Here is a 25,017-nt window from a genome sequence, read left to right as displayed (position 1 = left end):
TCCGCTGCAGCAGACCGCGGCTGCGGCCGGAGGTTGGGCTGGAGGAGTTCCCCGATGACGTCAAAGGCACCTCCCGCCCACATTCCAAAGCCTGGGCCTAGACATCCCGCAGCCCCTGACTTTGGGGGCGGGACGGGAGGAGAGAAAGACTTGTGATTGGGTGGAGCGGCGAAGTGGGTGTCCGATTGGTCGCCTTCCTGGAGGGAGGTGGAGTCATAGGTGGGTCTTGGAGTCGTAGGTGGGTCCTGGAACCGAGCGGAGGCTCTCTGGGGAGTCTCAAAGTTTGTGTCTGCAGCAGTAGTGGAAAGTGGACTTAACAACAAGGCGTTTTCTTGGGATGAGAGCTGTTCTCTTATCTTCTTTTTGGATACACACTCTGCTTTAACCCTTTCAGCCTCAGCCCGATTCCTCGACAGCCTGTCTCCTGGGGATTTTCAGATCTCCGAGGATACCGGACGGGGAGCCCTTGGCAGTTCTCTCTCGGGCAGGGGAGCGAACTTTTTCCTTCCTGAGTGCATAAAGCTACACGCACACACGCGCGCACACACGCGCGTTGCCGGATCTCGCCCTCCGAGGCGGTTCTGCACGCTCCCCTCCTGAGCTCAGCATCCTCGGCCCATCGCGCCTCGGACCACTATGGAGGTGCCCGAGAGCGGGGAGCAGAGCGTCCTGCAGTGGGACCGCAAGCTGAGCGAGCTGTCAGAGCCCGGGGACACCGAGGCTCTCATGTATCACACGGTGAGGACGCGGCGGTGGGGCGGACAGGGCGGCTTGATAGGGGGAGTGCTGTCATCCGAGGAACAGCTGGGGAAAGGGAACTGGGATGGAAGTGTTTGGGAACAGGCATGCCCAGAATGAAGAGGTCTGGGGAGAGGCGTGGTTCTTCTATCTGAATAAAGGTGGGCAGCTGGCCCCTTTGAACTCTCAACAATAATTATGACAATGTTTTGCTGTAGAAATTTTTACTCCCCCGCAAGGCTTTTTCACCTCTGCAATATCCTTTCCAATTGCTATCAGTATGTTAAAGTGGGAGAAGGGGAAGGTATTTTGAGAATCATATGCCTCTATTTTAGTTAGATTTTTGTGGGAAGGTTTTTAAAACCTAAACAAAATAAAGTGGCGTTTTCTTTCCTTCCCTGTCATATTCTCTCTTTTCCTTTACGTTCTTATTAGTATTTCAACAAGTACACCCTTGTGTGTGTATAAAGCCCCATAGAACGAGGAGGAAAATTGCTTTATTTGGCTCCTTTGCCTGCACGGCGGCGCAGTCTGCTTCCTCCCTCCTGAGAGGGAAGATCCGCAGAGGAGTATGGAAAATCTGAGGCAGCTGCATATTTCAGAAAGTCTGTGGAGAAGGTGGGACCGCTCACCAGTTCCTTGCTCAGTGCTATGTGTCAGAGACCCCTGGGGGGATTCAGTTGGCACAGAGCAAAAACATTTCTTTGAACGTTTTCAATTTCAATTTTTTTGGTATTACATATGCACAATGAAATTTTATTTTCGGCGGCCAGTACTGATGACTGACTGTGAGATCTTTGTTTCTTTTTAAAATAAATGCATGAGTGTGTGTGTGTGAGAGAGAGAGAGGTGCGGGGGCGGGGGGGGGGGAGGGAGAGAGAGAGAGAGAGAGAACAACACTAATGAGAAAACGAGAGGTTTGGCTGTTTCCCCTTCATGATTCTTTTAATGGGGTCAGTGCCAGGATATTTGAAACTTTTGCAAAATGGCCTGCAGGCTCCACCTCTTTGGCCTTTGCCTCTGCCTGACGTTATTTTGGGAAGAGGGATGAGGGCCTCCCTGTGATTCCCACCAAAGCATTTGTGGTGGATGAGAATGGTTTGTTTAAAAAAAAATGCAGAGTGCAGGGCCGAGAGGGCATGGTAGTTCACGCTGGGGCACAAGCCAGATGTGTCATGTGAGCTGCCAGGCTTCGCCCGGTGAGCCTGGCCCGCAGACCGCGTGGGCCGAGTTTGGATGGAGGGCCCAGATGTGCTTCCTGTCGTCAGTGCGGAACTTCATGCTGGCCCTCAGAGATCTTCTGATAATTGGATGCACCAGATGTTTCTCCTGACATGGACTGCACTTGAACCGTTTGGGGAGGACAGCTCTTCTCCTTTGTTCTTAAGCACACTGAGGGATGTCTCATCCAGCAGCTCTGATGTCACAGCTTGGGGGTTGTCTCTGAACTGGTGGGATGAAGTATGCACAGGCGTCCACATTTCCTTTCTTGGGCTCTGGGGCTTGCATGGGTGGTATCACAGGCCAGGGTTTGAGCTGCTGCCTGTGACTGTGACGTTCATTCCAGGCAGACCAGCTCGAACTGGCTCTAACATCTTCCCGCACTGTTCCAGGAAGGACTTTTATCTTCCTTTTGGTATGAAGAGTTCGGTTTTTCTATGTCATTGTAGTGAAGCAGTGATGTGTGATCATTTTTCTTCTGATTTTATTTTTTTATATGACTATGTTCACCACTTAGGGACACATTTCTCTTCTACAGATTACACTCGTAGAAAATACCACTCATGATTGTCTCAAATCATTGCCAACAAATTTCGTGTATGAATTAGTGTTGAAAGAGGTATTGGGTTTATTGGGTTTAGTAGCATAGACGCTTGGATTATATTCCTTCTAAACTAAAAGGGGTTTGGCAGAGATTTGAAAGCAGATAACTTCCCCATCTGTTTCTTGAACTTTCTTGGGTATCCAGTTGCGGAGCTGGTTATTATTGCCATTTGTCCATCGTGTGGAATGGACTGAGCTCCAGGTAGAAAATGGATAGCCTGATTAGGCACTCGTTCAAAGATTTGTTTGTTCTTTTGATTAATATTTATTGAACGCCTGCTGTGTGCCAAACCACTGTTCTACACAGGTGTGACACACGAGTGAATAAAAGCAGGCAAAAATTCTTGACCTTGAGAAGCTTACATTCTAGTGTGTGTGTGTAGGGGAAGATAGATAAACAAGTGACCCACCTAGTAAGTGAAATAGTATGTTAGACAATATAAGTGCTATTGAAAAATAAAAGTAAAACAAGGTGAGGGAGATGGAGGAAGGACAAAATATGCTCTTGAGTTGAGTAATCAGAATAAGCCTCAGAGAGAAAGTGGGTGTGAACAATGGCTTGAAGTCAGGAGCCAGGGGAGGATGTTGGCTGAGCAGGAGGAAAAGCCAGAGCAAAGGTCCTGCCGTGGGAATGGGTCTGTCACGGTATTTTCTGTTTTAGATTCCCCTCATTTTGATCAGTTATTTTCTTCACAAGTATGGGTAACTTCCGAGGCACACTGCCTGTGTTTGGAATGACCTAGTAAAACTTGCCCAGTTGAGTGGATTGGGCATTATATAAAGACTGAGGAGCCTGCAGGGAGGGTAAGGTGCAGAGGTCAAGTAGGAAAGTGGTACCATACGATAATAGCTACTATCTATTGAGTATGTCTTATATGAAAGGGAGGGCTGGCTTCATGAGCTGCCCCCTGGGCAGCCCACAGGCCTAGGTTTGATGTTCTCCTGTCACCATCTTGCCATCCTTAAAGGCTGCTGGCCAGGGGGCTCCAACTTTCCATTTTGCCCCGGGTCCCATGGATCATGTAGTTGGTCCTGCTGAAAGGCGTTGCGCTTAGTGCTTCTCAAAAATTATACCATTGAACCCTCTTAATGATGCAATGAAAGAGTCATTTTTATTATTTTTATTCTCCAATTAAGAAAATTGAGGCTTAATGAGCCTAAGCGGCTTGGTGAAAGGTCCCACAGCTAATTATTGGCAGAGCCAGAATTTAAATGCAAGGCTGCCTGCCTTCAAAGCCCAAGCAAGCGCTTGCTCATTCTGTATGAATGAAGGATCCAGAGGTAAACAGAAAGAGCAGAGTCAGAGGATGGGAGAAGATGACTGGGCTGTCAGAACCTGCTGAGCCCAAAGGCGGCTAATGTTTAACTGAGGGTGACAGTCACCAAACCTTCCTGGCGTGATCACTCTGTTTGCTCAAAGTAGGGACTTAGTGACTGCATGCAGGATTGCTAATGCCCTGTTTCAGCAAACCTGTCACCCACAAGAGTTTAAAAGCATAGCAGGTTTAAGTTGCCTGAGGCAGGGATTTTAAAGGTCTCTCGGGGGCCTTCTGGGAGCCACCGGGAGCAACGATTTTCTCATTTCTTTAGTTTCGAAGAAGACTTCTTGGTCCAGAAGGACAAAGGCTCAAAGGCTACGAAATAATGAAGCACAGAAGAGTGTGGATATGCACTTGCTTGTTAGATCTGAATTATTAGAGCTTTGGGCTTCCTCTGGAAGTTTGGAAAATAGTTCCTATAGAGGTGATCAAATATGATTTTAAGTCAGAACTTTTATTATGAAAGTGACTTGGGGGTCTCGAAGTCAGGAGGGGGAGGGAGGGAGGAGTTATTTACACTCTATCCCTTTGTTCTATTTGGATTTTTATCTCCTGGGTGTATTTAGAAAATGAAAAAGGACCATTTAAAGACACTGCATATAACTGGACTAGAGGTAATTTTAGCCTGAGTTTCTGTGGGGGCAGAGGGGAATCCGCTGTGCTATTAACGCTCAACTCTGCTCCAGGGGGTGCAGGCCTTGGGTGAAGAGCCGAGTAGTGGGCATGCTCGGTGGGGCGGGGCCTTCCTGGTGGAACATTAACACTGGGTTTGTGTGTGACACACTCTGGGATCTTGGTAATTTTCTTACTTACTTTACTTTCGGTAACTTTCTTATGTCTCGGTTTAGCAGTCTGGAAAACAGGAATTTTGTCCATTATTGCAATGATTTGATTTGATTTTTTAAAACATGCAATAGGAATGCCCCAAACCAAGTCTTTGCAAAGACAACGACAGTCCTGCTTGTTTTAAGTGCAAAATTCGTATAAATCCAGTTCTTTCTAAATGATGTAGTGGTTACACTACTGAACTTGTGCATCCAGTTGGATCTAGAAGGGAAATGACTGATCCCGGACACTGATAGGTGGGGCGTTACGGGGGGTGTCCGACTTGCCTGGTGTCCGGTTGTGAGGGCCATCTGGCTGCCACGTCCATCACTGATCGCCAGAATGGAGGCGGCTCATCTCCCAGGCTGGCGGTTTCCCGTTCTTCCCACCTGGCCCGGGGACTGATAGGGTTCTGGTGGGACACTGAGGCTTGTGGTTTGTTATTTGTCTCCTGTCGTTGGCCCCCCACCAGGTTCTGGGGGGAGCCTGGGTCCCTGTGGCTTGAGAATATCACTACCTCTGGTCACCTGACCTCCACAAACTGAGTCAAGGGAATGGCTTCCAGGAGGAGACAAAGCTGTGAAGGAAGCATAGTTTGTCTTCAAAGCCCTCGCTTCACCTCGTTTCCCCTTCACCCCTTTCGTGTTTCCCTGGTTTCTTGGATGCCCCCCCTCCCATGCTCACTGGAACAATGTTCTCTTCCCAACTTTTCCTCTGGAATTTTGCTCTCAGCAAAGATTTGATAAGCTTACACCCTTTGACAATAATTACTTCAGGTCAAAAGGATGAATCTCTAAATGGAGAATTGAAGGCAATAATCAGGTAAAAGGGGAGCCCTCACTACCCTTCCTACTCCTCTCCTGTCTCACGCATGTGGCCATTATTCCGAAAGTAGCCTTGCACACGTGTTTCTTACTAATCTATGATCTAAAGGATTTTTATTTGCTTGGTGGGAAATCTTTGACCTGTTATATTATTGTCTCTGAAATTGTTCTCATGCTGTTCCTATGAGTTGGGGGAAGGGGGGCCTGGGCACAGCCCTGAAGGATGAGAGTGTTGTGCTTGCCTTCTTTCTTGAAAGACCCCCAAGTGATAATACTCTGTGTGAAGTTGTTCTTGCGGGAGAACCAAGGCAGTGCACCTAGATTAATAATTGAAGTGTATTACAATGCTTGCAGCTGCAAGTAACTGAAAACGGATCCAGATTGCCTATTTAATAAGTAAATAAGTAAACAGGGCCCATGTTGCAAGGGGCCTGGAAGTATAGCTGCTTGTTTGGCTGATTCAGCGACCCCTCAGTGTTATCATCACGCACTCAGACTCCATCCATCTGTACGTAGATTCATCTTTAGGTTGGGGCAACCGAAGGCTACTCATACCCATATGAGTGACCAGTGTTGAATTCAAAGTGACAGTACCCAGAGGAAGAGAGAGAGGTGGCATCTTCCTCATGTTCCTTCCTAGGATGGAAGAGACGTTTCAGAAGCCCACCTGCTGATTTCTCTTTGAGCTTCACTGGCAAGGAATGGATCGCGTGGCAGTTTCTAAATCAGTGTCTGGAAAGGGATTTACGTGAGTGGCTTACATTAGTCACCTGGGGAGGGAGGCACTCTAGGAGGCTCAATCTGAGTGACCATTTTTAATGGCTGTTAGTAAAATAGTCTGATTTGGCGGGCCTTTCTCTAACTAAAAGATGTGTTTGTTCAACCAATGTCTGTTTTTATCACAAAGATGGACTAGCAAATAGAAAATGTTTTAAGATCCACAACCAGCCTTGGGAGCAAAAGATTAAACCAGATACTGTGCCACTTGCAAAGCTCTAAGAACATTATTTAGCTGTGCTACTAGTGCCCAGTGAAGGAAGGCTGTAGAGATGGCAGCAGTCTCTGCAATGCATGGGAAGGTTGACGGAGGGAGTACTGCTGTGTCCCAACTCACGAACTAGGAAATCTAGAATTAATGGTATTATCTGAGCGCTCGGCGTCAGGGTCAACTATCGGGGCTGAAGGTAACTAGCTGAGCCCGTGCTCACACTCACCACGCAAGACCAGGATGACTTGTTCTGTTCGAGCTTCACACGAGCGCACGTCAGCAGGTGGGAAGCTGAATGCCATTTTTCAAAGCCGCTGTTCTTCCAGTTGCATATGGCTATTCAATGCTGATACAGGTGTGCCTCTTTGCAGCTCGCACCGCCTGCCTCAGGCATGGCTTTGACCTGTCTGCTGACCGTCTTGGGAAGATGGCCTGGGCCTTGGCTGGGCAGTTGGTGGGACACAGGGCCTATGACTGCAGAGTGTCCATGAATGATTTTATGAAGGAGGGAGTAGGGCCCACATTCCCTACCTCTGTAGAGTTAGAATTGAAAGGAACTGATGAGACCCATGGTCTCTGTGTTGACCTCGAGCCCATTTCTCCATCTCCCTGCTCATCACATGCTCTCAGGCTGTTTCAAGCAAAGTTCCCAGTGACCTCAGGTTTTCCCTGAATGGCATTGTCAAGGTTATCCGTGAGGTACGCAGGAGGATTATCTACGGAGGATCTGAAACCCAGAGCAGTAAACAGTTTGCTCAGCAGGAACACAAGCTCGCCTAGGACAGGAGACGTGACTGTGTCTTTTCTGTATTCCCACAGTGCTGAGTGAAGCACCGAGATTCATGATAACTGCTCCAGGCACTTTAAGTCCAGTGAGGTAGTCTTGGAGAATGGATAAGCTCACTGGCCTTTTTTATTAATATAGCTTTTACACTCTGCATTCTTTTTTTAAAAATATTTAATTCATTTATTTTTAGAGAAAGGGAAAGGAGGGAAGGAGGGAGAGAGAGAGAGAGACAGAGAGAGAAACATGGATTGGTTGCCTCTCATATGCTCCCTGACCAGGACCGAACCCTCAACCCAGGCATGTGCCCTGACCGGGTATTGAACCAACAACCTTTCACTTTGCGAGACTTTGCCCAACCCACTGAGCCACACGGGTCAGGGCTAAACTGCATTCTTGTCAATGCTTCTGCAAATCTGAAATTTTAGTATAAAGTGACGTGGTAATTCCATGTCAGTATCTTTCCGTGTTTGGTTGAGAGAACAAGGTGGGGCGGGAGCTTGTATAACAGTCCCAGTTCCTCACTAGAGCCGAGTTGAAGCCAGCACTGCAGAAAGCGTGGGCTTTCGAGCCAGGTAGACTTGGTATCTGGGGCCCTGGTTCCCCGGTGACCTTGCACCAATTACATCACCTCTTTGGGTCTCAGTGTTGTTGCATGTCACTGCCTGGCTCATAGTAGACACACTGTTCTACCCTGTCCGCTAAGTCAAGTGTCTTCCCTCTGGGTCCGCAGGAGCCTGACGTCATCAGGAACACAGGGGCTTATAATTACTCTCTCTTGTGCGTCTTCATTTCCTCTCCGCCCCAGCCCCTACCTTCTGCGCTAAACACAGGTCTCCGCCTTGAACACATGTTTGCCAGATGCTATTACTCATCCTTGCTCATTTTTTCTCTCTTGTTTACCGCCAGCTTTGCTCCAGCCAGTGGTCCATAGCTCCCGCCTTCATTTCCTCACTTTCTACTGACTCCTGCCTCTGTGCTTTCTGGGTCCTTCTGCTGCTGCAGGTCTTCCAGCTCCTCCCTAAGTGCTAAATCCGGCCGTTCCTGTGCCCCTGCCGGCTGGGCCTCATGGGAGTGTTTGGCGACTCTGACCGCCAGGTTCTCTTGTAACTCGTTCTGGCGGGTTTAGTCTCTCCTCCTTACTACCTATTAAAATGTGAGCATTTGGACTTGGCCTTCTGTTCTCCCTGTATGCTCCCCTGGGCTCCTCTGTCAGCTTCAGTACAGATGGTTTCAGATCTTTGTATTGTGTCAGTTGTCACTTGACGGACAGTGGGAGATCTTTGGAGTATGACCCAGGATTCTTCCGGGAGCCTCATTAGTTGCAGAACAGCTCTGGCAGGGTAACCCTTGGCAATTCACGATGCGTTAATGCAGACAAAGAAGAAGAGCTATGGTGCACTTTGATCCCCCTTATCACTGCACCCCATTTATCTCAGGGGATGTTTAATGACTCAGCTCCCCTGCAGTGGAGACCTGTGAGAAGCTCACTGGTCGTGACTGGGACACAGCTGTTTCTGGAGTCAGTGGCATTCACCAGATGCAGGCTGTGTTTTGTCTGGGCGGGCGCTTCTCCTTAGGCTGGGGAAACCCGTCGAGCCGCTCTCCAGCGGCACGTCTGAGTTTTTTCTAGGACTCGGGAAGGTCAGGGCAAAAGTCAGACAACACTTCTTGGCTCAGGTACCACATGTTCTTCTGGCGTGTCAGCTGCTGTCGGGCTCACTCACAACCACGTCACGTTGAATCGTTTGCCTTTGAACCGCTCGATTCTGGAGTAATTTATTCATCTCCAGTTTACTGACATTGCTTTCAATTCTTGTTTTTAAGAATTGAGAAGGGTTACTCTGAGCCACGCAGACTTCTATGCCTGCTTCTTCTTAGCGGCTCCGGGAAGAGAGTTTTTCTTTGGAGCCTGAAGCGTTTGGATGGGTGAGCTCTTCCTAGCACAAGTGAGCTCCTGTCCTTGGCCTCAGAGTCCGCATCTGTAAGGTGTAATGTGTGCACTCCACAGTCCCAGAGGTTCCCTTTCACTCCACATGTCCTTATCCAGCATCCTGCTCCTGCCCTGGAAACCGCTTTAAACAACAACAACAACAACAATAAAAACAACGACAGCAGGCGACTGAAAACAAAATTCCGTGCATTGCCTGTTTCCCTGGAGCTCCTCAGTTAACCAGCAGGTGTAGTTTTGCATTTCTGCAGCTTCTGTTTTCTGACTCGAAACCTTGCTTCAGTAAAACCCAGACAAAACAAAGAATGGAAAAACAGAGAGGCGCAGAGGTAGGAAACATATTTTTAACATCAGGAAAAAAAATCCCTCTTCAGACTTCTTGGCAAATGAGAGGAGTCTGGGGGGAAAAAGGTCCGCAAACAGTTTCCTAGTTGTCTGAGTGGAAAATCCTGGTTTTTAACGTTTCATATCTTGGAAATGTCTGAATAGTTTTTGTTTAAAGGGAAATTCCTTTTGGCTGAGAAAGGGCCTGCAGGATTCAAACTGATAAGGCGGTGTTTTCAGAAAACTTGGAGGAAATCGGGCTTTGTGAGGAAGGTGCTTCTCACTGGCCAATTGTGTGAAACAGAAATTTCAGCCCCTGTTTATGAATTGCAGGGTTTTAAAGCTTCAGCCTTTAACTCCTTCCTCCTTCTCGCTTCCTCTCCGGGCATCCTGGGGAAGCATCTCTCACGGCTGGTCTTTCCTCCAGTTTGAGAAACTTCACGAACTGCTTTTCTAAACCTGTACATGGTCAGGGCGGGAGGATGTACGATCTTGACCTTGTGGCTCTCCCAGCGGAGTGGGCAGAAGGTGCGTAAACAAGTCATTCAGCTACAATCATTAAATACCTGGTGTACATTTCACATGAGAGCTGTATTCGAAGTATTTCTGGAGCACAGAGAGTAGAGTAACAATCCTGAAGGAGACCAGGGGTTGGGGAATACTTCACAAAGGAAGGGGTATTTGCAGGGGGTCCTGAGGTATACATAGGAGCTCTCCAGCAGGTGGGAACAGCAGATCCTGAGTAGGAATGTGTAAAACATCTTGGTTGATTCTGGAAATCCCAAGGAGTTTTATGTAGTTAGAGAGCAGGGTGCTCTGTGGGGAGTGTTGGAAGGTAGGACAAGACCGTAAAGGTTTGCTTGTTTTGTTAACCATGAGGACATCCTTTTGTGGGCAGTAGGGTGGAAGGCTTTTAACGAGAGAGGGGGAGCAGAAGAAATGCATTTTATTTTATTAAGATTTTATTTATTCATTTTAGAGGGGAAGAGAAGGAGAAAGAGAGGGAGAGAAATATCAGTGTGTGGTTGCCTCTCACATGCCCCATACTGGGGACCTGGCCCATAGCACAGGTGTGTGTCCTGACTGGGAATCGAACTGGTGATCCTTCGGTTCTCAGCCTGTGCTCAATCCCCTGAACTATACCATCCAGGACTAAGAAATGCATTATAGAAAGGAAGCCCTAGGGCTTATAAAGGATGGATTGGAGGGGAGAATTAGTGGCAACAAGATGATCCACTGGCTGCTTCATCTGTGAAGTAGAAGACGCCATGAAGGCCTGAACCAGACAGGGAGGAGCTCATGAGCACACAGTAGGGTGAAGAGCTAGACTTGGAGACTTGGTGACCCAGGAGGATGACAGAGGGACATGGGAGACTTCCTGTTCTCTGACTTGGTGACAGAGCCGACGTGGAGGAGAAGTGACTTTGGTGGGGAAGATCACGAGTTCCGTCCTGGACATGGCGATTCCGATGTGTTCATGGAGCTTTCAGATACCCAGTGGCATGTGGGCTGGAGTTCTGGAGAAAGGTCTGGGCTGGGGATGTGGATTTGGGTGCTACCAGCCTAGCGGAGGATAAGTGAAGCTAATATCTCGTGTCAGATGGTCCTGGGAGGTCAGGCTGAGCGTGAGCAGCGTGACCGAAAGGCTAAGGTTGGAGCCCTGCAGACACTTGAAGGGTTAGCAGGGGAAGAAGAATCTGCAGATGGAGCTCAGAAAGCAACCACAGGGAAATGTGGGGAAAATGCAGGGCAGCCCCACCGCAGGATCCATAAGCCGGAGGTACAGCTGCAGGGCGGTCAAGATCAAGGGCTGGGTGTGCTCTCCAGCTCACCGCTAAGCACGCCAAGCACTGTGTGCGCGCATGTGCAGGTCAGTGCCTGCATCTTGGCCACAGAGGCCTCCCTGTGGTCAGTGCTCGTGGGTGTGCTCTGCGCACTGTGCCTATGCCGTGGAGACCTCGCTTCCGTGTGAGAGTAGAAACTGCAGCAGGGCGGGGGCTGAGAAACAGGCCCGGTGGGTGCGCGTGCCACACTGCCTCTTCCGCCCATCTTCTCCTGTCCCGGATTAACCTCAGCCCTCCACACTGCCCTCGGAACGCTGGTGCCTGTGCAGTTTTGTGAGGGTCCTTTCTTCCTCCTTCTCTCCAGGCTGAGCCCACGTATCTCTGCTGTCCTGATTGGCGAGGAGGGCTTTGTGCACACGTCCCTTTGTGCACGTGCCACTTACAGTTCGCAGGCTTTGGGGTGTGCAAAGGAACGGTCCCTGGACTCACACCTGTAAAAGGGTGGTGGGATGTCCCAGATGGCTTTTTCGTTTGAGCCTGGTCCTCTCCGTATACCCTCATGGCTCTTTCCGCTGAGAAGGCATCAGGTGGACTCACCAATTGCCAAACGGGAGTTCGGTCACAGAGACGTCAACAATATTGGAATGGCAGAAAAACAGGGAGGAAAAACCCTAATTCCCCCTGTTTTTCTAAGGCATAAGAAGGGCAGGTGAGGACAAACGGTTTGGTGATAAGGACACGAGCCGGAGGGCGTTCCAGTGGAGGGAACCTTCAAATGAATGGTGCAGCTTCCAAGAAAGCGGGGCCTGGCTCCGAGAGCCGACAAAGGGGCCTCTGTCTGGACGCCCTGCAGCAGCCCTCCCTGCGTGCTGGGGGCTGGCTTCACCCTTACTCTCTGCCGCCTTGTCTCTGGGGTGTTGCTTTTATCTCAGGTTTGCTGTCCCCCAGGGAGGTCAGGGACAGGCACAGGAAGAGCAGCTCTGCAGCCAGGACCCACGGACACGAGGGTCTAGGAAAGAGGCCGGTGGGGAGGAAAGGGGTGTCTGCTTCCTGATGCCCAGGGGAAAGCAGCTTCGCCCCGCCCACAGCTCGGCTGTAGTGTTGGTTTTTTGTGCATCGCTTGGGGGGGGCGGGGATCAGCTTGTATTTTTTATCACATTATTTCAGAAACAAAATGTCTTGTGGGGTTGAAGCACCTATGTTACAAAGTTTAAAAACACATAGGCTTAGCTGTTTAGAACAGGGTTGGGTTCACAGCGAAATCGAGCGGCACACACACAGCGTTCCCATGCGCCCCCGGTTCGCTCCCCACCAGGCACAGCCTGCCCCGCCACCCGTGTGCCGCTCCTACGGACTTCGGGGTTGTGGATTCCTAAGCTGGGTTTACCTGCGGCAGCTTTGGATTTTAACTTCGCTTTTTAAAATGAGGCACGGACGAGCTTCCTTTTGGAGTCCACCGAGAAGCCAGATTGGCCCGCAAGAGCCTTGAACATAAATGTATGTGAGCACGTGTACATGTAGGATGCTTTTGTTTGGTTTTAACGAAAACTTAACTTAAAACTACTTAGGAGCAGACCTATAGATTTCAGGAGAATACAATTGAAAAGTTGAAATCTGGTGTAAACGACCCCCCCCCCCCTTCCTTTCTGTTGACAAATGGCTTGGTCACTGGACACCGACCTTTGGAAAGGCGTGGGGTCCAGTGGGGGAAAGACCCTGCTGTTTGTAAGCCCAGCTTTGTAGCTAGGAGTTTTCACTTCCTCCCCTCACATGGTATTCATTTCTGCGGCACAGCCAGGAGTTGTTTTTCTGGTTCTGCTCTGGATTTGCAAGTTTTCTTTCCAGGGCTCTCCTGCAGCCTTGACCTACATTTGGGAACAGCTGGAGAGCCTTGGGCCGTGGGCTGAGGAGCCCGAGGAGGCCACAGCCAAACCCAGACGGGGACACACCTGCCAGCCGCGGGCTCCGGGACATCATGTTCTAACTGGAGGTCCCCCATGACTCCCCCCCCAACCTATGCATTTTCGTGTGTGATGAGGAAGAGAAACAGAAAAGTAGCAGCGAGAAAACCACTTGTTTTCCAGCTGCGCTCACACACTAGAATCACGCGGTGGCATGAAACCAATGTTTGCTTCTCGTTCAGACACAGGCGCATGGGAGGAAACTGGAATTAAGCCTGGCCCAGATGAGAGAGAGGTCGGTGGGTCGAATGGATTGAACGTGAGGAGATTTTGGCTTTCTTGTTCCGACCCTCCCTATTTCTGGGGTGGGGTTCTGAACGTCCCCTGATGTGTGGACGGCTCACCCTCCGGGGGAGAGCGTTGCTCGGAAAGGCAGGCACTGTGGGATCAGCGTGAACTCCACGGAGCTTGTGAGCACCGACAGTGATGTGTCCCGTGCGTCCCCAGCTCCGTCGGCTGGCACGCACTCTTAGACAGCCAGGATGACTTCTGCCTGTCGCACCGAAGTCAGGAGGAGGCCGAGCACAGCCCGGGGCTCCGTGGGCTCCCGCCAAAGGCACAGGCGTTGGGAAGCTTCCAGAACAGGGCCAAGCACATCATCCGTCTCCAGTGAAATATCTGCTGCATGGATGAGTGAGTGAATGACTCTGGGCTGACAGTAGCGTTCTGGCGCTCGCGGCTCCGGGTGCGTTTCTGGGACTGTCTCACAAGGCTGTGAGAGGGGACGAGTGACATGAGGTGAGTAAAGTGTCTGCTCCGTGCCAGGCCCGTGGCCACCACTCAGCAGACACTCAGTGACCTGATGGTCACTGTCCTCCGTGTTTCTACCCTGGTCATTTCAGGGAAGTGTAGGAAGAAAACCTTTGCTGAATTCTCAACTGCAAGGAAAAAAAAAGTGAATGAGCCCTGGCTGGAGGGGCTCAGTTGGTTGGGCGTTGTCTTGCAAACCTAACAGTTGCCGCCGGTTCATTCCCACCTCTGGGCACACGCCCGTGTCTCGGGTTCAACCCCCAGCTGGGGCTCGTTTAGGGGGCAGCCAGTCAATGTTTCTCTCGCACATCGATGTTTCTCTCCCTCTCTTTCTCCCTCCCTCCCCCTCTCTCTAGAATCAATAAAAGGAAAAAAAAAGGTAGAATAAAGGCTCTCCAATGTGACCTAATTGTTTTTTTAATTAATTATCCCTGGTTTTATTGGGATATAATTGACATATGACACAGCTATACAACGTAAAGATTCAATATTTGTGTATATTACAAACTGATCGCCACAATAAGTCTAGTATTTGATATCCATGGTCTCACAGTTACAATTTTTTTCTGACGGTGAGAATTTTTAAGACCTCCTGTCTTAGAAACTTCCGTATATGCAGCGTAGTATTGTTAACCATTGTCACTGTGTCATACATTCTGTCTCCAGGACGGATTCACCTCATAACGGGACGTTGGCTCCTCCTGACCTCCCTGATGTGGCCTGTGACCAGACATTTAGGAGGGGGGAAAAAACCCTGAAAGTTTCCTTAGTTCATACCTGAATCTTTTCAGGTTCCAGGCCCGGTGCTGATTTGCATGCCCGAATTCACACTTCAGTTTTTCAGCCACCTGCTTCTGCAGAACCGATAGTCTTTGTAGGGTTTGAGGGGGTGGGTTGGTGGCAGGTGTTGGCATTCTTCAAGTCGCAGGAGGGTGGGCAAGAAAGGGGCCAGCCCGTTCCCCGACTCTGCCGTCCCCTGAAACAACCCTGTGTGACTGGACGTTGAGATCATTTACAGGGTTTTTCCAACATAAACAGCATTTCTGGAGCTGGTTGGGACGGGAATCCATCAAGACCAGGGGTGTGGGGAAGGAACTGTGAGTGTGGCTTGGACCAGCCTCTGTGGGGCCTCGTGCGCAGCGTGGGGGACCGGCCTGAAGGGCCCTCCTCTGCTGTGGCTCTGCCCGCCCCCTGGGCCTTCCCAGCGGGCAGCTCTGAGTGCTATTGGTAAGCTGCAGCCGAAGGCATTTGACCCACAGCGCCCTCTCCTGACCCGTGGCCTGAACTACCTTCAGCTTTCGACCTTCCAGGGTGGCTGATGCAAGCGGCACTCAGGGCAGCACCTCCCGAGGCTGCTGTCTTGGGAAGTGGGGTTCTACGTTGTTCTTCTCCACCTTCCTTCTGCCCGGACCAACCGGCGTGCTCGCCACAGAAGTTCCATGGAGATTCCCGCGTGAGAACGGAACCCCTCGCATATTGCCTTGCTATTATTTTGGCAGTTTCAGCAGGGGTTTGCGAGGGCGCTGTGCTCAAATCCCCATTCCACCCACCCTCCCCTCCGCCCCCAAAGTTGTGCTTTTTAAAAAAATTTATGATTTTATTATTTTATTTTTAGAGAGAGGAAGGAGAAAGAGAAGGGGAGAAGTATCAGTGTGTGCTTGCCTCTTGTATGCCCCCCTACTGGGGACCTGGCCTGCAACACAGGCATGTGTCCTGACAGGGAATCAAACTGGCGACCCTTTGGTTTGCAGCCCGCACTCAATCCACCATGCTACACCAGCCGAGCTACACCAGCTGCATTTTTACTTTAAACAATAAAAATACCATCGCTGATAATGGGGTTGAGTGCCAAAGAGAGAGATCCTTAGCCAGAGAGGCCAATGAGTTCGAATGTCAGCTGGGACAGGTGCCCTGCTGCAAAACAGCTGGCAACTGGGGGACTGGGTAGCCCTTCGCTGGTGTTGCATGAAACGCAGACGACTTTTCATGAAGTTTGTTCTATGGTACTTGCCAACCAAAACAGAACTATCCTGGTAGGCAGACTTTTTTCATTGCCCTTTAGAAAAATGATTACCTGAGGCAACTATGCTTTTAGAAAAAAAAAAATCCAAACAAAACCAGGAACGAAAGTTTCAAGCTTGCAAGTGCATATGGCACTTGACCTCAAAATACATCAATGGAAGCATGGGAGGGTCACCTTATCTCGTGAACCAGGAGGTCCTGAGCTAGGCCTCCTCGGCTGGCGTAGGGGTCAAACAGTGCCAGCGGGGCCCCGGATTGTCCCACCTTTTCATTCTGTCGTCTTCAGCAGGGACACCTTTGTCCTCCTGGACTTTACCACATGATTGCAAGATGATGGCTTCACTTTTGGTGTAATGTCAGACTTCTCAGTACAAAGACAGTGGGAGTGCAAAGCAGAGGAGGGTGGTACCTCTATTAGAAAAGCCAGCCCTGCCTGGTGTGGCTCAGTGGTTGAGCGCCGGCCTGTAAATCAAAGGGTCACCAGTTTGATTCCCAGTCAGGGCACATGCCTGGGTTGCAGGCCAGGTCCCTAGTAGGGGGCACGTGAGAGGCAACCACACATTGATCTTTCTCTCCCTCTTTCTCTCTTGCTTACCCTCTCTAAAAAATAAAATAGAAAAGCCAACCAAGGCTTGCTCTGAGGTCCCCATCTTTGGTTTCAGGGGTCACCCTCACCACAAGAGAGGCCAGGAAGGCAGGTGTTGCAGCTGAGGGATACCTTGCCTCCCTGAACAAGACTGGTCTGTGAGAGAGAGAGAGAGAGAGAGAAGGGAGGGTGAATGGTGGAGTGGTCAGGCGGCAGTTTCTGCCGTGTTACAAAATAACATTTTCCCAAACTTACGGGATCATAGGTCAGGTGGGGACCTTTGAGATGGCTGAGCACAACCCTGTTAAGACACAGATAAGGGGACTATTCATTTCCTTCTATGTCCGCGCAGTGTGCCAAGACCCCACTTTTCGGCACTCCCGCCTGGGCTGGGCGGATCACCGTCCCTTGAAGTGTGAACCGTGCCCGGAATGTGCGTGGGCTCTGAAGAAGCCCCTTTCACCGGAGGGTTGAGGGGGGCGGGGGGGCATGGCCGGCACACAGGTGCTGTGTATGTGCGAATCTAAAGGTCTGATTATGCTTTCTCAGGAAGAGCAGCCGGCCAACAATAATTACTGGGCCGCCTCACCGTTCAGAACCTGGAACCCGGCCTCCTGGAAGGATCACAAAAGCTGTGCAAGGGGGGCGGCCCTGCCCCGGGGGAGCCAAGCCTCGCGGGGCTGCCAGAACAGCCACCGGTGTGCGACCAGGCCGGGGCGCGTGCCCACAGTGAAGGAAGCCCACGGCAGAGCCGGGAGCCAGGCGTGGGGGGACGGGCTCTGAGCGGGGATTGGGGAAGGTCTGTTGTCTGCTGGAGAGTGGACGGTGTTTAAAAACACCGGTTTGGGAGCAGGCCGCTGTGCCCGGTGGGAGCCATTGGATAACGCTGGTGTGTCTGCTCTAGAGGGGCGGCCCTGAGTGGGCCGTGTCTGTGGGCTCCTGGCTGTGTGCGGTGGGGGGAGAAAGTGAGCTGGAGTTACCGCGACACGCCGGGAAGCCCGTCAGCACTGCCCCAACTTTCCCCTCGAACTTTCCATCCCAGCCCTGTTTGTCCCAGGGCTGCCGGTGGCCCCGGCATTCTGTTTCCGCCCTCGCTGTGCGATCCGTGCGAGATTCTGCTCAGCGCGAGCCTGTGTGCCTGCTGGCGCGCTCTGGAGGGCCTTTCCTGTCCCTGCCTCCGGGCCTCGTGGAGGAAGAGGGGAGTCTCAGAGGCCCTTTTGCTCCCCAGCGGACCAGGTGGAGGGGTTTGGCATCATCCACAGTCTCTGGGTGTCTTAGCCTGCTTGGGCTGCTCCCACAGCGGGTTGGAAACTGGGCCACCTACACCCAGACGTCCAAGATCGAGGTGTGGCAAATTCTGTTCCTGGTCAGAGCTCTCTTCTGGCTCGTTTTCTTGGTTTGTCCTCACAGGGAGGAGAGAGAGAGAGAGACGGTTGAGAGTGTGAGTGAGCCCTGGTCTCTCTTCCTCTTCCATTAAGGGCACAAATCCCATCACGAGGGCCCCATCCTCCTCATGACCTCATCTAACCTAATTACCTCCCAAAGCTCCGCTGTTTGCAGACTGTCACGGTGGGGGTCAGGGGGTTAACCTAAGAATTTTGGGTTAACGCCACTCGGTCCGAATCACTGGGTGTTCACTAGAGTTTCGTGAGGCTGTCGTGGGCAAGGGGTGGCCAGGGCAGCGTGCCTTCTGCTGGGAGTGACCTCTGGGACTCGAAAGCCTGCAGAGGGGTGGCTTTGAAGCTGGGCCCATGGATGCACGGGCCCGAGAACCCCCCGAAATACTCCCCCGGGCATTGTCATTACATCTTCAAAAGGTTTTCCTGGCCCCCAAGTTGCTAAGTGGAGGCTGAGAGGGAGCAGGCCTGTGCACAGAGGTCACTGTGCATGGACGGGAGCCCCCCTGCCCCGCTGCCCATCCCCCTGAGCATTCCAGGGAAGTCCTGTTCTCCTGCCCCGGCCACCGGGCGCTAGTTAGACCCTGGCCACAGGCAGGCAAGCTTACCACCCCCGGGCCAAAGGGAACGCTTGCGCTGGTGGCTGCACTGTTTGTCCCGTAAACCTAGCCCTTTGTCTTTGTTTTTGGGGGAACAACCCCCGCCCTCTTTTTCTGAAGAATGCATAAAAAATGAGTGGCTTCCATCATAAGCCAAAAAAGAAAAAAAAGCGGGGGGCTTATTGAAGACATTTCATAGTGTGCTTACGATTCTGACTCAAAGCAGACAGAAGGTGAGGCTGTCTTTTCTGGTCGTCAGTGCCCGGCCCTGGCCCACGAGCTCACTCACAGCACCCCAGGCTCACGCGACGTCTTGGCCCAGCTTTTTCTGGTCCTCCACGTTGAGCATCCTGCTCTCCATTTGAATTTTATTTGACCTCATATAGGTTTTCTTAAGCCCTTTAGGTCATTTTTGAAACCTAGTAAACATATATTTTAAAAATGCCGACTCCTAGAATCTGGTCTTGGCCTGGAGCTGGGCCGCTCCTGACCCGGGCCCAGTCCCTGAAGGACCCTAGGGGCCTGCACCTGGGTTCCGTGTCCCCTTCCCCGCCGGACCTCCTCCTTCTTGTCTCCTTCCCTTCCCCACCGGACCTCCTCCTTCTTGTCTCCTTCCCTTCCCCATTGGGCTTCCTCCTTCTTGTGTCCTTCCCTTCCCCACTGGGCTTCCTCCTTCCTGTCTCCTTCCCTTCCTTCTTTTCTCTCTGTCCTCTCGCTCTCCTTCCTTCTTCTGTCCCCTAGACCTCCCCCTTCTTCTCAGACTGTGCTGTGACACCCCCACTGTTCACTGGGCTTTGCTCAGCCCCCGCCCGCAGTGTGCTGGCCTGAACTCAGGGTTTGGAGTCTGCTCTGAAGTTCTCCTGTCTCGTCCAGAGGACCTGTGGTCCCCAGCCAATGATGGCATCCTGCAGGATGTCACATGTGTGGTATGCCTTGCTAAGGGTGTTTGTGGGGACTGGAGACTGCAGAATTGACTTTTCACATATAGAGAGTAGCTGGGCACTGAGGGGCATGCACACTGGGGCCAGCACGAGAGGCGGAGGACTCGTAGCCCACTGCTCCACCGTTCCAGAGTCTGCCGGAGCAAACCCAGCGTGCCTCTTAGGAGCCTGGTCCCCTGGTTGGGGAAACCTGGATCTCGGTTCGCTGCTTGCGGGTGTCAGTGATGCTAGGGGCAAGCCCTAGGCACCTGCAACCCTTCCCGCCCTCTTTCCCTAGTTGTGTTGTTCAGGCTTAGGGGTGCGGTCCACCAGTCTGAGACCTACTTAAAAAATATTTTTTAATTGATTGATTTTAGAGACAGAGAGGGGGAAGGAGGAGAGAATGAGGGAAACAATGACTTATTGTTCCACTTATTTATGCATTCACTGGTTGCTTCTTGCATTTGCTCTGACCCAGGATCGAACCTGCAACTTTGGTGTATACGGATGACACTCTAACCAACTGGGGTAGAGCTAGTCTGAGACCTTCTTAACTGGGCGTCTGGTCACCTCCTTGGCTGACTCCACCTTTGAGTTGCTTTGGGCCTGATGATGCTCCCTGGCATTTGGAGGCATCTGCCGTGACCATCCCCAATACCCAGAGCAATGGGTCTCCATCTTGGCTGCCCTTGGTAATTACCTGGGAGCACAAGAAATTTTGCTGCCTGGGTCCCAACCCAAGAGGTTCTGATCTAATTGGTTCTGGGATGAGGGCTGGACAGCAGGGATTTTTAAAAGCTTCCCTCGTGATGCTAAAATGAAAGCTACTGGCTTGGGGCTTTGCTACTCAAAGTGTGGCCCATGGGCTGGCAGTAGGAGCATCGCCTGCTCCAGGCTGGCTGAGTGATATAATCTGAAGATCAACAACAGCTCCCCTGCCGATTCCACGTGCATTTGAGAAGCACTGGCTAGTTGTCCTGGTGCCCGTCCTGTGGGGCTGATGGTACCCACCCGTGCCGCGCCTCACCAACTAGTGATACCAGGTTCAGCTGGAAGGAGCCCAAGAATCTGACTTAGCCCGTGAACCTTTCCTGAGGGTCAGGTCTACGTCTGATTGGGTTCCCTGCTCCCTCCCACTCCTGACTGATCCCTTCAGTACCTGTCCACTTGGAAGTCCCAGCATGATTCGGTGCCAGGGGCGCAAGGCCCTGGGCAACAGTCCCATTCTGGAAGTGGTGGCACAGCTTGCGACCTGTGCTTTGGGTATCTTGGCCCCATGGCCCGGCCTCGTGGTGCTTTGCCTAGTCAGTGTGGCAGAGTTTGCCCTGCCCTGCCCTGCCCTGCCCCTGGGGCATGGAAGTAGGAACATCAGACTGAAAACAGAAGTGCAGTGAAAGAGAAGGACTACAATGCGCTAGAGCTGAGACAGTCGCACCACGGACGACAGATGCCGAGCATGGTGGTGTCCCCCTCCCCTCGCTTGCAGCAGACGCCCCGTCTGAACCCAGCCCTTTCGCCTCCTGAGCGCACCCTGGACCCTACTTCTCCCGACAGGGCCCTCCAGGCAGACGCTTCCCATTGCTCAGGTTTTGCACGTACGATACAAGTATTTCCAATTTTCTTTTTTCCAGAGTAGCATCCATGACCACTCATCTTGTGATTCTAGAGTTTTGTCGCAGAATTCTGAGTTCTCAAACAACCTCTGAGATACCATCAGCAACTTTGGCCTCATTTTGCCACTCGCGTATGTTCGGCCTCTCACGTTGCCGCTGGTGAAGTGAGTGCACGTGTCTCTGAGGTCGTCATGTGTGTCTCCGTTCCACAGGTAGTTCTGGAGCAGCTCTCTGTGTCCCGCGCTGCAGTGGGCCGGGACTTGAGGAGTCACAACCCGAGTGGGGACCCAGCCTCCTGCCTCAGCTGACTCACCCCTGCTGCACTGACTCCAAAGGGGCCTCATTTCCTTTCATCCCTCCTCATTCGGTGGGAATCACGGGGGACTGGGTCAGTCAGCCTCCTGATCCCCAGTGCCACTGCCTGACCAGGGCCCTGTGCGCTTTCCCTGCTGTCATTATTTGAAAATGATGTGACCCGATTGACTAATCTTCAGGGAGATTCATGGCTGACCCTTTCCACCCTCCTGGACCACCTGCATCACGTGACTTGAGCTCAGGAGTCAGGCACATGAACCACAGGGAGCAGGAGGAACAGAGAGACTGGGAGAGGTCAGGACCTGTTCCGAGGAAGCGGCAGCCGCTCCGCTCCTACAGACTTACCAGGTGGGGGTTGGGGCCCAGTGTTGGCAGATGATCCGGCTTTAAAAGAAGCAAGAAGTACAGGCCTGGCCAGTGTGGCTCAGTTAGTTGGAGCATCATCCTGTGCACTGAAAGGTTATGGGTTTGACTGACAGTCAGGGCACATACCTAGGTTGTAGGTTTGATCCCCGGTCAGGGTCCCTACAAGAGGCAACCAATCGATGTTTCTCTCTCTTTCTCTCTCTCTCCCCCCCACCTCCTTCCTCTCTCTCTAAAAGCCATGAAAAAAATGTGCTCGGGGGATGATTTAAAAAAGTAATAAAAATAAAAGAAGCAAGAAATATAGATTTGTGTGTGTGTGTGTAAATCCCTTGCTTTTAAAAGTTGCCCCCTTAGGCCTCACTAATAACTTAAAGAAAATACAAAGTAGGTATCTTTATAGGCCACTCAGAGATAAATCGTGGACTCTCCCCAAACCCACAGAAATCTAACCTGCTCTAACCCATGTCAGCCGTGCTGAGATCACCCGGACCGAGGCCTGGCTTTTCCGGGCTGTGGTTTATCTCCCTTCCCTAAACATGGCGCTGTTTCCCGACCCGCCCGAAGTGCTTCTGGAGTAAGAACCAGAAATGTCATCGGGACACTTGTATTTATTTATTTATTTTGCTTCGCTCTGCTTTCCAAGCTCATCTTTTCTGTTGTTAAGTCTGTTTGAAGAGCGATTCTTCTCCCTGGCCTTGGTATCGTTTTTTCTGTGAAGTGCTTTCAGATGACAAAAATGGGGCCAGAAGTCAGGTCCTTTACATTTTGGGGTTCGTGGAGCTCAGTGGTCTCTGATGTAATTTTTTTTTTTTACCCTGGCCTCGTTGGTTTCATTGGTGATGTGCAACGATAATGCTCCTTGATTTCAAAGTTGGCATGAGGATGAAATGAGGTTACTTATGTGGACTCACTTTGGAAAAGGTCAAGGGTGCTGCCCAATTGTAAGGTGTTCAGTTCAAATTAAAAGGCTCTGCTGGTTACTGCTTCCACATTGCCTAAAGCAAGCAAAATGAGGTCTGTTGGTTTTCTTTCTTTCTTTTTTCTTTCTCTCTCTCTCTCTCTCTCTCTCTTCTTTCTTTCTTTCTTTCTTCCTTCCTTCCTTCCTTCCTTCCTTCCTTCCTTCCTTCTTTCCTTCCTTCCTTCCTTCCTTCCCCCCTCCCTCCCCCTTCTCCCTCTCCCTCTCTCTCTCTTTCCTTTTCTTTCTTTCTCTATTGTCTTCAACATGAAATTAATGTCCAGGCGTTTCTGATACTGCTGCTAACTATTTGGTTAGGTGCCCAATGAGTTGTTCCAAGATTCTGCTTGCCAGCAGTCACTATCTGTCATTCCTTTTCCTGAACTCCCGGAGGTGTCGTCTTGTCAGCCCTCACAGTTTTATTTGAAGTGCTTGCATTGTTGCGTAACCATTTCCTGTGTGTGCTCCGGGTCTGGGAGGGAACAGAAAGGGTCCTGCTGCTGTTTTCAGCAGCTGCTGCCACTGACGGTTGTGGGTTGTCTGCACTGGAAACCCCAGGCAGGGGTTGTTGCTGATCCTCCTTCAGCTAGAGTTTGACAAGACCTGCAAGCCCATTTCTGTGCAGCTTCCCACTGGAGACTGGAGACAGTGCGATGGGGGGAGGGGAACTCGCATGGGTCATGGGACACGGCTGGGCAGGGCGAGGCGGCTGGGCAGGGCTGACGGACCAGGGCGTAAGCTCAGGCAGTCAGTGTCTCCAGAGCTGACTTCCCCTGCCGCAGCCTCTGTTCTGAAGGAATGAAGACAAGTCTTTCCAAGTTCCCCACCCACCGGGTCCTTTGCCCCTGTGTTTGTGGGTGACCGGTTGTGTGTTGGTGTGCCCGCTGCATAGCTGTGGCATTCTTTTGTCTCCGCCCTCTCACCGCTCCCCCTCCCATTGGTCAGGGCTCGTGGGAGGCAAGTGCATTCTCGCCTATCCCTTTGCCTACACATTTGAATCACCTGGAGAGGCTTTAAAAAATACTGATGCCTGGCTCTGACCAGTACGGCTCAGTTGGTTGGGCATCATTCCCCAAAGCAAAAGATCGCTGGTTCGAATCCTGGTCAGGGCACATGCCTGGGTTGCAGGTTCAGTCCCCTGTCGGGGCGCTTAGGAGGGGCCAGTAACTGAAGTTTCCGTCTCACGTGGGTGTGTTCTCCCTCTCTTCCTCCCTTCCCCCTTCTCTAAAAATAAATAAATAAACTCTTTTAAAAATAAAAAAGTAAAAAAAAATTACTGATGCCTGAGCCTCAGTCAAGACTGACCAAATCAAAGTATCTGGAGGTGGGGCATAAGAATTTTTTAAATAGTCCCCAGGTCAGATTTGTATATGCCAACTCTGGAATTTACTATATAACCACTAAAAAAATAACATGGGATGATGGACGAATAGATGGATGGATAGATTGAGGATAAGGCAAGAACAGTAAAATGTCAACAGTAGAATCGAGGTGGTTGGCAAACAGTATTCATTATACGATTCTTTCATCGTTGCTCTGATACCCATTTTTCAAATTGGAGTGTTGGCCCCCGAAAGAAGCCCTCCCACACTTCTCCAGATGATTCATTCGGGGCTGGTGCCATCCACGGCCTGATGGCAGCGTTGGATGGACAGAGGTGGCGTCCGTGTGGGGAAAGAGTGTCGGGCCAGCAGGCCTCAGCATGCGCCTGGTGGCTGGGCGGCCACTGTGTATTTAGGAAGAGGGACCCGAGAAGGCCCAGAGAATACATAGGTGAGAGGTGAGAGCAGACTCCTGGCGGATTAAATATCCACGTGGCACCCAAAACGTGATTAATCGGAATTCTGAGTGCCATCGACGCACATATTAGCATACAGGAAGTGGATGTTTTTGAAAGACGCTGATTCTTTGATAGGAACATCTGGTGATTACGCGTGGGAGCAGAATCTTGGAGCCGGAGAACCCACGGAGGGTCCTCTAGTCCAGCCTCTCATTCACTGTCCTCCCCAGTGGCCTGAGCTGACCTGCATTTGGTGTGTGCAGCTGGACACAATGAGTCTAAGGCCACTGTGTTGAGGGTGAAGTCACTTTCAATCCCAGCACATGAGCATAGTTTCGAAGAGTTTTCCTGAGGGCATAAGAAAAGCTGTTTTGTGCGAGGCTGGGTCGCCG

General features: G+C 51.2%; 1 protein-coding gene across 1 annotated transcript in view; it reads left to right on the top strand.

Moving 5' to 3' along the window:
- The first annotated feature begins 234 nt into the window (after window positions 1-234).
- CREB3L2 (cAMP responsive element binding protein 3 like 2) overlaps window positions 235-25,017 on the top strand; it is a 110,631-nt gene continuing 85,848 nt past the window's right edge. Inside the window, exon 1 of the mRNA XM_028526165.2 lies at window positions 235-738. Coding sequence (XP_028381966.1) covers window positions 637-738 — 102 coding nt within the window. The 5' untranslated portion in view covers window positions 235-636. The remainder of the gene's footprint in view (window positions 739-25,017) is intronic.

The sequence above is a fragment of the Phyllostomus discolor genome, chromosome 10 (assembly GCF_004126475.2).
Source record: "Phyllostomus discolor isolate MPI-MPIP mPhyDis1 chromosome 10, mPhyDis1.pri.v3, whole genome shotgun sequence".
In the NCBI taxonomy this organism is placed as follows: domain Eukaryota; kingdom Metazoa; phylum Chordata; class Mammalia; order Chiroptera; family Phyllostomidae; genus Phyllostomus; species Phyllostomus discolor.
The sequence above is the reverse complement of the archived record's forward strand: the minus strand, read 5'-3'. Positions and strand labels throughout refer to the sequence as shown.